The sequence below is a fragment of the Trichoderma camerunense genome, assembly GCF_050948025.1.
Source record: "Trichoderma camerunense strain CBS 138272 chromosome Unknown V8C40scaffold_5, whole genome shotgun sequence".
In the NCBI taxonomy this organism is placed as follows: Eukaryota; Fungi; Ascomycota; class Sordariomycetes; order Hypocreales; family Hypocreaceae; genus Trichoderma; species Trichoderma camerunense.
The window spans coordinates 1,843,957-1,855,016 of record NW_028145365.1 but is presented as its reverse complement, the minus strand read 5'-3'; the positions used below and the strand labels follow the sequence as shown (position 1 = coordinate 1,855,016).

Genomic DNA, 11,060 nt, shown 5'->3' with positions numbered 1-11,060 from the left:
TATGGCGCAAGATTCTTCCAGCGAGATTTGTGCTGTGCGTAATTATGCAGAGATTATCTATGGAGAGCACTTTCATCATTTGTAACAAACTGGGAGGTGAGTGTATTTTGCCTTTGTTCCTTTTTCTGTCTCCCTTGGTTCAGCCTACTAAACAGGGATACGACGACGGGGTGCTTTTTTCATCTCGTCTGATCTCCTCCCCTCTTTCTTTTTTTTTTGCGTTTCAAAAGAAGCAAGCCAAGTATTGAGTTTCTGGGCAGCTTCATGGCCTGCTGCATCGTTTGCCAGTTGAATGCCAATGACAATGAATTGCGAGCACTTTGTACAAGCACGCAAGACCCCAGACCAGCTCAAGCCGGCCGATTTTGTGTGGGCCTACGGCGCCGAAACCCCACCCTTTCCTGTCTCTCGGGTAGGACAGACACTGACCACCGTGATTCTACTGGACAGAACTCGTCGAAGAAATCTGCGCTGGAAACTGGTACCGCAGAATAATTGTAATTCTGTTGAATAAAAGGCAAATACTACCTTGATCTAGACGCGAAATTATGTTTACAGAGCAGCGACTTGGGCAAGACACGGTTCGAATTGGTTGCCAGCCTTGACCGAATGCGCCTCCCGCCCTAGTTCATACTCCTTGTCTCAACATACAGCCATTCATATCGCGCACCAAGAAAGAGGGAGAAGCCCTAACCAAAAAACGAAACGAAAGGAAACTTAGCGCCCCTCCGATTCGAAAATCACATCAATTCATTAGCAACATCCACGTAGCAAAAAGAAAAGAAAATAAAGAAAAGGGCACCCTCTAGTGTCTTCCCAACATGGGTCCATCTGCATGGAGAGACACTGACCAGCAGAAAGGGAAGCAAATCCCGTGTCTCAGATAGCAGTGACCATTATGGATTCTTTCTTTACTTCGAAATACGGAGAACAGCCGATTACCTACTTTCTCGCCCGTCGTCGTGGGACATGGAACAGTCCAAAGGAAAATCGGATCTCGGTAACTCAGGACAAATTGGCCATTGCTGCTGCTCTGCCCTGAACCTTGACAACTCCTTTTTCCTGATGAAATTATTCGACGTTAAACGTCATTTGCGACCAAACAGCAATTGAAGCAGTGACCCTTCCGGATGTTATCAGCTGGGCGCTGCAAAAGGGATTCTTCTTCTCATTTGGCTCTTTTAGGAGAGTTCAGCCTCAAACTCATATCGATCCCATCAATGAGTATGCAGCTTTACCTTTGACCGGCTTATAGCTGAGTGCCAACTTCTGTGGAGCAGTCATGATCGGGAGGGGGCGAAGAGCAGCACAGCTTTTCCCTCCAAAGTCCTCCATATTCGCCGACCTCCCAGATGGGTAACCCACCATCCCCACCATCTTCTAAGCTATGTTTTCACTTTGAATACATTGTATCACAATATTCAAGGTCCGAAAAGCAACTGGAAAGTCAAAGAAATGGTACAAAGTCTCTGGTTTTTTTTACCCCTTGCTCATAAGTCTTGCCCTGCAGCCCAGTAGAGCGCCAATGCTCCACTCAAAGCGGCAACCGGGAAGCAAGGGAGAAGTTAGCACCCATCGGATGGCGATTGAGATGGCTGCTATCCCAAGAAACTGAAGGGAGCGGCATCAAGCCGGGGTTCTTATTATGAAGATGGCGGCACCCCTCTTCATTTTGTGTTCCCTGAGATCTCGATGGCATTTCATTCATTCGCGTCATAGATTTCAGCAGCCACAAGACCATGATTATTCGAAGATCATCGCTCGCTATTATAGCGACCACCGTTGCTGTATCCGCGGCCACCATTCTACCTATCAGCTCAGGCCAGCGGCATGACGCCAATATGCTGAGCTCTCGTGTCAATCCACACCCCGATTCGATTCATCTGCCTCTGTGCGCTGTAAGTAACACTGATGCTTGCCATCCGAATCAAATCGCCTTTGATGCTGCAAAGGCTAACTTGGCTCCCACCACTTGAAAGCTGGATTGCTTCACTGCCACCTGTTCGGAGCTTGATTTATCATGTATATGCAAGAGCTTGGCTCAACAGTCTCAAACTTTCTCCTGCTTTCAGTCATCATGCAACTTTTCTGAGAGCCTAAGTACGTGTATTTTCTTGCCCATAAGTATCAGGGCCTCTTTTCTGCACTTCTTTGTGGTTCAACGAAGGCTAACACTGGGTAAAAGCTACCATGAATCTCACACAAACGGTGTGCAGTGCCCCAGCGCGGGACCGATCTGGTCGGTTCAAGACGATGAATCTTGCTCTTAGCTCTGTAACTCTTATGATAGCGGGTATCCGCTTCATATCCAAATATCTCTTCAGCATCAGGCAGGGTTTTGGGCCCGATGATTGGACCTTGCTGGCAGCAGGATTTATCGGCATTCCTTGCATCGCGTTCAACATTTCGGGACTGAGTAGCCATGGTTTGGGGAAAGATATCTGGACATTAACTCCAGATGACGCTGCCTCCTTTGCTCGGTGGTTCCTAGCCATGGAAGTTCTCTACGTGGTCATTATGACCATTGTGAAGATCAGTTTATCCCTCTTTTATCTTGACCTGTTTCCGGGGACTACCTTCCGCAGAGTGCTTTGGGGTACCATCATATTCAACATCGCTGCTGGTCTCAGCTTCGTCATTGGAAGCCTCGCACAGTGTGTGCCATTGGGCTTAGCCTGGGGGCAATTTAGCAATTCATCACACGGGCACTGCATCGACATGAATTCGTTTGGGTGGGCAAACGCAGCCGTCAATGTTGCAACGGATCTTTGGCTTATAGTCATTCCTCTGTTCCAGCTATACAAGCTCGACACTCAGTGGAGAAGGAAGCTAAGTGCTGCTATTATGTTTATGACGGGAGTGATGTACGACCAGTCTCCCCGTATCTCATCTTGGCCTAAGTAAGCCATATACTAACTTTGCATTCTCAGAGCAACCATCGTTTCCCTCCTCCGATTCCAGTCGCTAGTCCACTTCGCCAACACGGCGAACCCAACCTGGGACCATTGGAGCATCGCCTGGTGGTCGACCATCGAAGTCAACATAAGCATTATTTGCACATGCATTCCTTCTATACGGCTAATCCTAGCACACATATTTCCGCGTGCCATTGGCTCCAGCCTTGGGCTACCCCCCATGACAGAGGAATCTTGGATCGGAGAGAAAATGTCCAGCCCAAATCCATTGGATATAGAGCAGTTGGAACTATGCAACAATCGAAGCATAGACGGAGTTTCAAAGACAAGCGAGTCTATCCAGCGAGCCGAGGGGGTTTTAGAGATGGTGGCACATCCAGCTACTGTCCAATGAACAACGACTTATGGTAAAATCACAAAGATTGATATAGGGATAGGATTTCACAACATACGGCGGGGGAAAAAATCTATTACGGGCAACAGCTTTCACAGGCAACAGATGCTTACAGTCGCCCATCTTTCGGAAAATAAAGGTAAGGAGGGAGGGAAAGGGGTCTGCTACCGTCTGGCCGACGGAGCAGGTCCAATGTAATAACGGCCACACACACATGTCACCAACAGAGATGAGTATCAAATGTGTTTTGAATTTTGCCATGGATCGTTGGTTAGAACGCAGAGGAATGAGCTAGATTGTCACACCACCATGGGAATGCCTTGATGGAGACACTCACTTCATCTTTTACGGCCTTTTTTCCCCCCCCTTCTTGTATACCTTTTCTGTCATTCACGGCCACAGCTACATTTTTCCCCTTTCATCATGTACAGGCGGCTTTAGAGAGAACACAAAAAAGTCATATATCTTACTTTGCAGCATCCAGACCGTCTTACCGGTCGGCGGCAAAGCCGTACCTTTCTGTCCAGTAGAGCGTGAGCTTCACAAATCCGGGAGCTGACTTTGTGGTGGCTATCCACATCCCCCACAGCTCAATGCAAGGGCGAGTGAACACTGCCCAACATCACCCGCATAGCCAAGCCAGCTCAACAGTGCTCCTTGGTAGCCTATTGGATGCGGGAGGAACTGAGAGCTGGTAGGATGACAGGATCAAGCATCGGACAGGTCAGGCCGCAACCAGGCACTCCAGCCGAGACATTCGATGTGACTGCTGCAGCTTTTCCCCGGGTATCGTACCAGTCATATGCGTACACATGACAGCGCACCGCAGACGCGGCTGAGCTGCAGTTTCACGTCTGCGTCCTTGAGGTTTCAGCTTGATGCCGCTCCGTGCTATTGTCGTTGCTAGTGCTCCGTGCCGACGGTCGTCTTGTCAACGCTACTGCGGGCTAAGGCAGGTCTTGAGCCGGAACCTAGGAGGAAGCCCCCGTCAAAGCTAGAATACCTCCTAAGATGGTGGACACCTCCCGATATCACGGCTGCCCGACAGAACAGTGACGCTCCAAGTACGCACACACATGCCTCGGGACATGCGCACCATGCACACAATTTGCTGGATGGCGCCCAATCGACGATGCAGCTTCAAAGTGCTGATGCTGATACCAATGAATGCAAGAACCTTGAGCCACAGATTGGTGGTATCTCCTCATCCTGTACCAGTGAAAGAGTAAAGGGGCTTCCAACTAACAAAGAAAGTTCGCCCCCTTACATTGAGGCTTCCATGACGCACCCGAAATGACTTACATAATCAGAAACAGCCCTAGTGCCTACTGGGAAAGGTGCCAGACTGGCAGCTTCCACACGACGCGCCATCCACGACAAGGGAAAGGACCGGCTCAGCCGCAATGACATGTGCTTGTTATTGCAGGTGCGTCAACGCTGTGCACTGAACTGGACACTGGACCATCATCACCACAGGCCCCCTCCGTGCCCTCAACATCCCCCCCAGCATCGCATCAGACGGCAAACACGCCGCTGTTGCACCGCTTCTCGGCCTCTTCTCTCCCCAACACGCCTGATTGCCCCTCCATCTGTGCGGAATTCCTTCATTTGAGTGATGCAATAATCTCGTCTTTCGCTTCTCCTGCACTCCTTCAACTGACTGATTCATTACTGTCTCTCCATTTTCTCGCTTCTCGCCTCTCCCTTCTCCATCCAACTTGGAGCGCTTGCATCGTCGTCAATCGTCCGTCCTCTTTCTGCCTCTTGTCTCGCCTGGTCCTCTTTTCCTGTGCCACCCTTGTACCAAGAGCCTGTGAAACATCAGCACCGCTCTAGTCCCGAGTCTACAGCGTCAGGAGCAAGGCTAAGCATTATCATCCCGCTGTCACCGCCACAGACGAAAGAACCGCTTCCAGAAAGGCACATACCTAGCGACGGGCCACGCTTTATTTTACGTATCATTTTAATCTCATCGAAAAAGGAGACGGTTTCTTGAGGTATCCGCTGCCTTACCATGCATGGATACCGCTCCGGGACGACTGGCTACGAACGCCTAGCACAGGCAGATCTCAGCGACGATTCCGACACTGACCTCCTTGCCGAATCGACTGCATCTCTCCAACCATTATCCGCGCCCCGATATGCTCCTCTATCTCAGCCTCGCCACCGCTCGAACGTTACCAGCCCCAAGCTTGGTCCTTCGAGACCCAAGTTTCGTCGCCGTCTGGGGAGCAATGGCGGCGTGGATATCAAGGCCATCAATGCCCGACTTGAACGATGGGCCGAAGAAATTGCGGCCAAGTTCAAGCGCAAGGGTAGACATAGCTTAGGGGAGGAAGAGCGGTTGGAGATTCACCACTCCGTCTTCCAGCCTCCGGAAGGCGTACGACCAATATCCGCCGAGGCTCTCGCCGAGCCGCAGGTCACTAGCATGACCAAGGCACAGTTCGATGCCGTCATTGAAAGCGTGCGGCAAGCAATTCGACAGGAAGTCCATCCCAGTATGATCTCGCAAGGAAGCTCTGGCAGCTACTTTGCTCGCAATCCGGATGGAAAGATCGTCGGCGTGTTTAAGCCCAAGGACGAGGAGCCATACGCAGCAGGAAACCCCAAATGGAATAAATGGATACATCGCAATCTGTTTCCTTGCTTCTTTGGGCGAGCTTGGTAAGTCTAATTCACCACGGAAATACCGTATACTTCTCCAAATACTGATGATGCCCCTTTTAAAATGACAGCCTTATTCCCAATCTCTCATATGTTAGCGAGGCGGCAGCCTATGTGCTCGATCATCAATTACGGACGCATTTAGTGCCATATACTGATGTGGTGTGGTTGTCATCCAAGTCTTTCCACTATCCCTTTTGGGACCGGCGAAGTTTTCAGAAAAAGAAGAAGCCTCTTCCTGCTAAACCCGGCAGTTTCCAAGTCTTCCTCAAGGGGTTTAAAGACGCCAACGTCTTCCTACGAGAGAATCCTTGGCCGGATCAGTACTGGGCAGGATTTCGCTCAAACGAAGCCAATCGACAAAAGAAAAAGCGCTGGGCCGACAACTGTCGGCCTTCTGCTTCTGCATCTGCTGATGATGCGGCCTCTAGTGATGATGAAGAGGGCCAGCATGGCGATGGTCCAGAAGACGCATCCCCAGGACCCAACAAATTTGTATGGACAGAAAAGCTGAAACAGTCTTTCCGAGAAGAACTGGAGAAACTCGTTATTCTAGACTACATCATGAGGAATACCGATCGTGGTCTTGACAACTGGATGGTCAAAGTGGACTGGGAGACGAACACGGTATCGCTGGCGTCAGATCCTATCCAAATCAATATGGAACCTGTTACGGAGGAAGATGAAGAAGAGGCCAATGTTAGACCAATAGATGCCTCAGAGATGCCACCTCAACCTACCCGAGCATCGTATCCCTACAAGCGCCAGAAGCCGATGAAGGCGTCTTCTCCCCGCAGAAAAACCGAACCAAATATGTCAATTGGTGCCATTGACAACTCGCTCTCGTGGCCATGGAAGCATCCTGATGCTTGGCGAAGGTGAGTCGTTTCCCAAGTGCAGATATTCCATCTGTACAAAACGCTCGTAATGAAGCATCATAGCTAACAGATTGTGAAAACCTTAGTTTCCCCTTTGGCTGGCTATTCCTTCCGGTCGACCTCATCGGCCGGCCATTCTCGCAAAAGACGCGAGACCACTTCCTACCGCTCCTCACATCAACAGCATGGTGGAGCGAGACGCAAATGGCTCTTAAAAAGGTGTTTCAAATGGACGAAGACTTCAAGGAGCGCATGTTTGCCAAGCAGATTGCCGTCATGAAGGGCCAAGCCTGGAATGTGGTGGAGGCACTCAAGACTCCTGATCATGGTCCCCTGGAGTTGACTCGCCGGGCAAAGGTCTGTGTCTGGGATGATTACGTCGATGTGCCTGTTGCTGTGCCCATGAGGATGACTTCCTCGGAGATGCGCCGCAGCACCACCCAGCGGCAGTCGCTTGATGAAGCTGATATTACTGGCTTTGCCCCGACCAGCCGCGTTCCTGTTGACGATCTTCTTGGCCTTGCTTCAGCACCTGCTGAAATGCCCCGGTCTGGTAGATTCGACACGGCAAGTCCGCCTGACGATCCCTTCATGGGCCCTGACGAGTCGTCTGGAGCTCCTGTGGCTACCAGACCAACGATGGAGTCCCAGTCGCAGCCCAGTAGAGGTTTCCAAGGCCCGTCCCGCGCGCTCAACATATACGAGCCTGAGCGCCATCAACCCCAGAACCAGAACCAGAACCAAAAGCATCAGCGGCGATACTCGTATGCCACCCCTGCAACGCGGCAGCACAGCAATAGTATAGCTCAGCAGCTCTATGGGGACATCTCGTACGGGGCTGATGATGACGACTTGGAAGGGGATCTCGGCTACGCCGCCGCGGAAGGACAGATGGGTCATCAACGAAAGGTCATTGTGGAGCGTCTCGAAGCTGTGAAAAGCAGGAACCCCGTTTTCACATGGTGTTAAACGTGGTAGGTCAGCACTAAAAGCGATGATCCATGTTTTGTTGCACAGGCTTTCTTATTACATCACCAAGGGGTGTTTGGGGGCTGGAATTTGGAATTTGTACAAAAATGCATGTCTGATGCTGACGGGTTATGGGCGGGCGCTTTTTTCCTGGCATATATATCTTTCGTAATTGTACTTTGTACCGGGAGTCCGTAATAAGAACTGCTTTGAGTTGTTTTAGATCCGTTGTGTCGGCATTCTTCTAGTGTTGTAACACATTGCCCAAGGTAAGGTTGGTGGATTTGATGCTTCCCCGGCGGCTGCTATACGGGCACGTTGTTTCATTACGCGCGGTAGCCATTGCTGCGGGACGGTGTGAAACACGAGGCCCTTGTCAGAGAATTGCGGCCGCGTTTGTTCTCTCGTGTTTCGTACCTGAATGTCGGAAGTGAGAGCAGAAAGTGGATATCAGATCAGACCAGGGTGGCATCCCGCACAATCAGCACGATACTCCGTCATTTGTAGTTATTCCTGGAACCACGGGGTCGGTCAAGGTATGCTTTGTAATGGCCATAGTAAGACCGAATCAAATCGTCACGGGTATCCAGGTTTCAATTTCGATCGCCGATTACCATCTCCGGGGACCAGCTGTACATTTGACGATTCTGCCCCGGCCATGGGAAATTTCCAAATTCCGCAAGAGCTTGCAGAACGCGTATGCCATTTCCGCACAGATGTTATAATGCTTAGTTGCCTGCAGGTGTCTTCAGAAAGTGGTTTGACATGGGTGATCAGAGGGAAACACGACGGGGAACACCGCTCCTGTCAAAGCCCATACCCCATAGTTCATCGGCCACAACTATTGGCCAACAGTGGAAAAGCCCATCAGCTTCGTTTAGTCACCGAATTCCTCCAGGTACGGGCACCAGATTAGATTATAACGGGAACAGGTAAGGATACGACCGCGGGTGGCGGAGCAGTCGGAGTCATAAGCGCAATCTGTCGTGTTATGAGCTCGGCGCACTAGAAATTGTGTCAAACAATTCCAGAGTTCAGTGTAATCAATGAGGTATTTTAGTGCCGTTTTGAGTCCGGTTAAATTGCTACTTGTTGGTAATGGGAGAGACGAATCCGACCGTCAGATCCAGGCACGGAGGTCGGCCCCGGTGTCGTCTCCGTGTGCTTATGAAACTCCATTTTCCGTCCGTTTGCAGGCTTCAGCGGCCGCATCATGAGCAGGCTTTGTGAACTTTTGGCATAGCCAACAGCAGTCAAATAAACCCTGGTAAGTTGCCCAACTGTAGTGAAGAAACAAACCACGACTGCTGGTGCCAATGGTTGCCCAGCTTCGAGTTCACCGCTTCCGTAAAGCGAAAAGAAGGGGAAGAGAAAAGAAGACGATCCCGACATTCTGGTTCAACGTCCCGACAACTCGGGTCGGCAAAAAGGGGCTAGGACAGGGACACCCCTGCCACAGTTCCGCCCACGGCTCCATACATTCGCAACCAAAGCTAATGTCAGAAGCGGTCCGCAGCGTTCAGGGGACATGAATCATGCCCTATTACTTTCTTTGAAGAGCTAGCACTGCCCTCTATTTTCCCCTCTTGTTGCACAATTACTGTCAAACACGGCTGTATAGTCGATAAGGCTGGCTGCTGTAGGAGGAATCTTATGCGGAAGAACAGCTGACCAGGATGAAACGAGGCGAAAAGAGAGGGCGTTAAGCCCATCACTGCCCTTTGTGAAAACACTTGGTGTTGCTTAAACCATCTTTCTGCTCATTTCGCAGTAGTAAACTAGGGTGAGTAGAGAATAAGTAACAGTTTCTCCCGTTTCGAACCAAGATGTTGATAGCCCGGATACAACGTTTGATATGTGGCGTAAAGCCATTGTGTCAAATTATATGATGCCCGACATAGCTGACGAATAGTAGATTTCCTGATCAGGGTATCATTTGATGGATCCGCTTGTACAAATTCAATGGCGGTAACCTTCGAATTATGTGTGCATGGCCGCGATAACCTGGTCAAATCCGCTCTTTGTCGGTCTGTGCAGCGCTTGTTTGACATGCCTCCTCCCTGTAGTCCCATGGAGGAGTACAAGTATGTAAACCAGCATCTCTCATGCCCATCATACGTAACGTCTGCGGGCCTTCCGGGCCTAGGACGAGCTCGAACGAAACATGGGCACGGCAAAAAGGCTAAGCTGAGGCAGAGTGGGTTCACAGCTAATACACAAAGACCACAAAGACCGGCCGTATTCATCACAGTATCCCTTTTTTTCTTTCTTTTGGCTAAAAGATCGGCTTCCCTGAACACTCACTAGTCGACTACGCAGCCCGTATTTGTACGACACATGTGGCGTCTGGCTGTCGCTGTCCCATCAGCCTGTCGTGACATGGGGGCCAGGGCAGCCCCGGCCATTGTTGAGCCCCTCATGCCTGCTGAGCTCAGTGGCATCTGCTGCCTCTGCTGCCCAGTGCTGATTCAGAATTTCCAGGATATGTCGTGTTAATGCCGCTCTGGGCTGTCGTGCTCCACGGGCCTGGACATGTGCACAGCCGACAATTTCCCCTCTACATGGATGGCCGCGCATCCCTTTTGCATCCTTTCCGGAGCAAAGCTGCGGTTGTGTTCGCAGAGGTAAGCCAATAAGCCGCGGCTCTGCACCCGAAGTTCCATGTGGCTCGTCAACCGGTGGGACATCTGGTCCCGTCGCCAATCGCTAGCGGATGACAACTGTTCAGATGCGAAAAGGTAAAAAAAAAAAAATTAAAAAAAAAAAAAAAAAAAAAAAAAAAAAACAAAAAAAAACAAAAAAAAAACACAGAAGCTTGCTTATCTGGCAAACTCCACCCCTTGCTTCTCGTCTGGCCCAACTTCCTACCAACACGATCTGCAGTCGCTTCAGATGGCCTCGCGGGATCAAGATCCCGAGCCTGGGAGCCCAAAGGACGGTGCCAACGTGGCAATGGCCTTTGGAGGTTTCAGTAAGGCTAAAGTTGGCGTGTCATAAGCGGTGAGAAGCTGCCGGTTGAGGGGAGCCGCTGTCATTGCAACGCTCGACAAAGGCTTGCCCGCAGTTACATATGCGCGTGGTGACTATTCAGGCGAACTCGCTGTCACACTTCGGCTTGGCCCATCAGCAAGCAATTGTCATGGCCGTCATTTTGTGGACCGGTACCATAAAAAGTCAAGCCCCCTTTCCGGGAGCCCGTCGTGTCTTTTTGTCTTGGTGACTGATTGATTGTCCGGT

The 11,060-nt window shown here is 50.6% G+C and overlaps 3 protein-coding genes across 3 annotated transcripts; 2 read left to right on the top strand and 1 right to left on the bottom strand.

The window, feature by feature from the left end:
• The first annotated feature begins 1,613 nt into the window (after positions 1-1,613).
• V8C40DRAFT_239939 (CFEM domain-containing protein) lies at positions 1,614-3,757 on the top strand. The gene is made up of 4 exons (XM_083214705.1): positions 1,614-1,898; positions 1,980-2,100; positions 2,186-2,864; positions 2,931-3,757. Exons 1-4 carry the CDS (start codon positions 1,740-1,742, stop codon positions 3,307-3,309), a joined length of 1,338 nt encoding a protein of 445 aa, XP_083075832.1. The 5' UTR covers positions 1,614-1,739; the 3' UTR covers positions 3,310-3,757.
• A 931-nt stretch (positions 3,758-4,688) lies between these two features.
• Positions 4,689-8,047, top strand: V8C40DRAFT_239937 (1-phosphatidylinositol 4-kinase LSB6). Its single transcript, XM_083214704.1, has 3 exons — positions 4,689-5,976; positions 6,048-6,854; positions 6,941-8,047. Exons 1-3 carry the CDS (start codon positions 5,324-5,326, stop codon positions 7,821-7,823), a joined length of 2,343 nt encoding a protein of 780 aa, XP_083075831.1. The 5' UTR covers positions 4,689-5,323; the 3' UTR covers positions 7,824-8,047.
• A 1,515-nt stretch (positions 8,048-9,562) lies between these two features.
• V8C40DRAFT_239934 (uncharacterized protein) lies at positions 9,563-10,597 on the bottom strand. The gene has a single exon (XM_083214703.1). It carries the CDS (start codon positions 10,067-10,069, stop codon positions 9,602-9,604), a length of 468 nt encoding a protein of 155 aa, XP_083075830.1. The 5' UTR covers positions 10,070-10,597; the 3' UTR covers positions 9,563-9,601.
• Positions 10,598-11,060: the final 463 nt, after the last annotated feature.

Coding starts and splice junctions, on each gene's coding strand:
- V8C40DRAFT_239939 (XM_083214705.1), top strand. CDS start 1,740: ATGATTATTCGAAGATCATCGCTCGCTATTATAGCGACCACCGTTGCT. Junction 2,101..2,185: donor CAACTTTTCTGAGAGCCTAA/GTACGTGTATTT, acceptor ACTGGGTAAAAG/CTACCATGAATCTCACACAA. Junction 2,865..2,930: donor ATGTTTATGACGGGAGTGAT/GTACGACCAGTC, acceptor TTGCATTCTCAG/AGCAACCATCGTTTCCCTCC.
- V8C40DRAFT_239937 (XM_083214704.1), top strand. CDS start 5,324: ATGCATGGATACCGCTCCGGGACGACTGGCTACGAACGCCTAGCACAG. Junction 5,977..6,047: donor TGCTTCTTTGGGCGAGCTTG/GTAAGTCTAATT, acceptor TTAAAATGACAG/CCTTATTCCCAATCTCTCAT. Junction 6,855..6,940: donor CATCCTGATGCTTGGCGAAG/GTGAGTCGTTTC, acceptor TGAAAACCTTAG/TTTCCCCTTTGGCTGGCTAT.
- V8C40DRAFT_239934 (XM_083214703.1), bottom strand. CDS start 10,069: ATGAATACGGCCGGTCTTTGTGGTCTTTGTGTATTAGCTGTGAACCCA.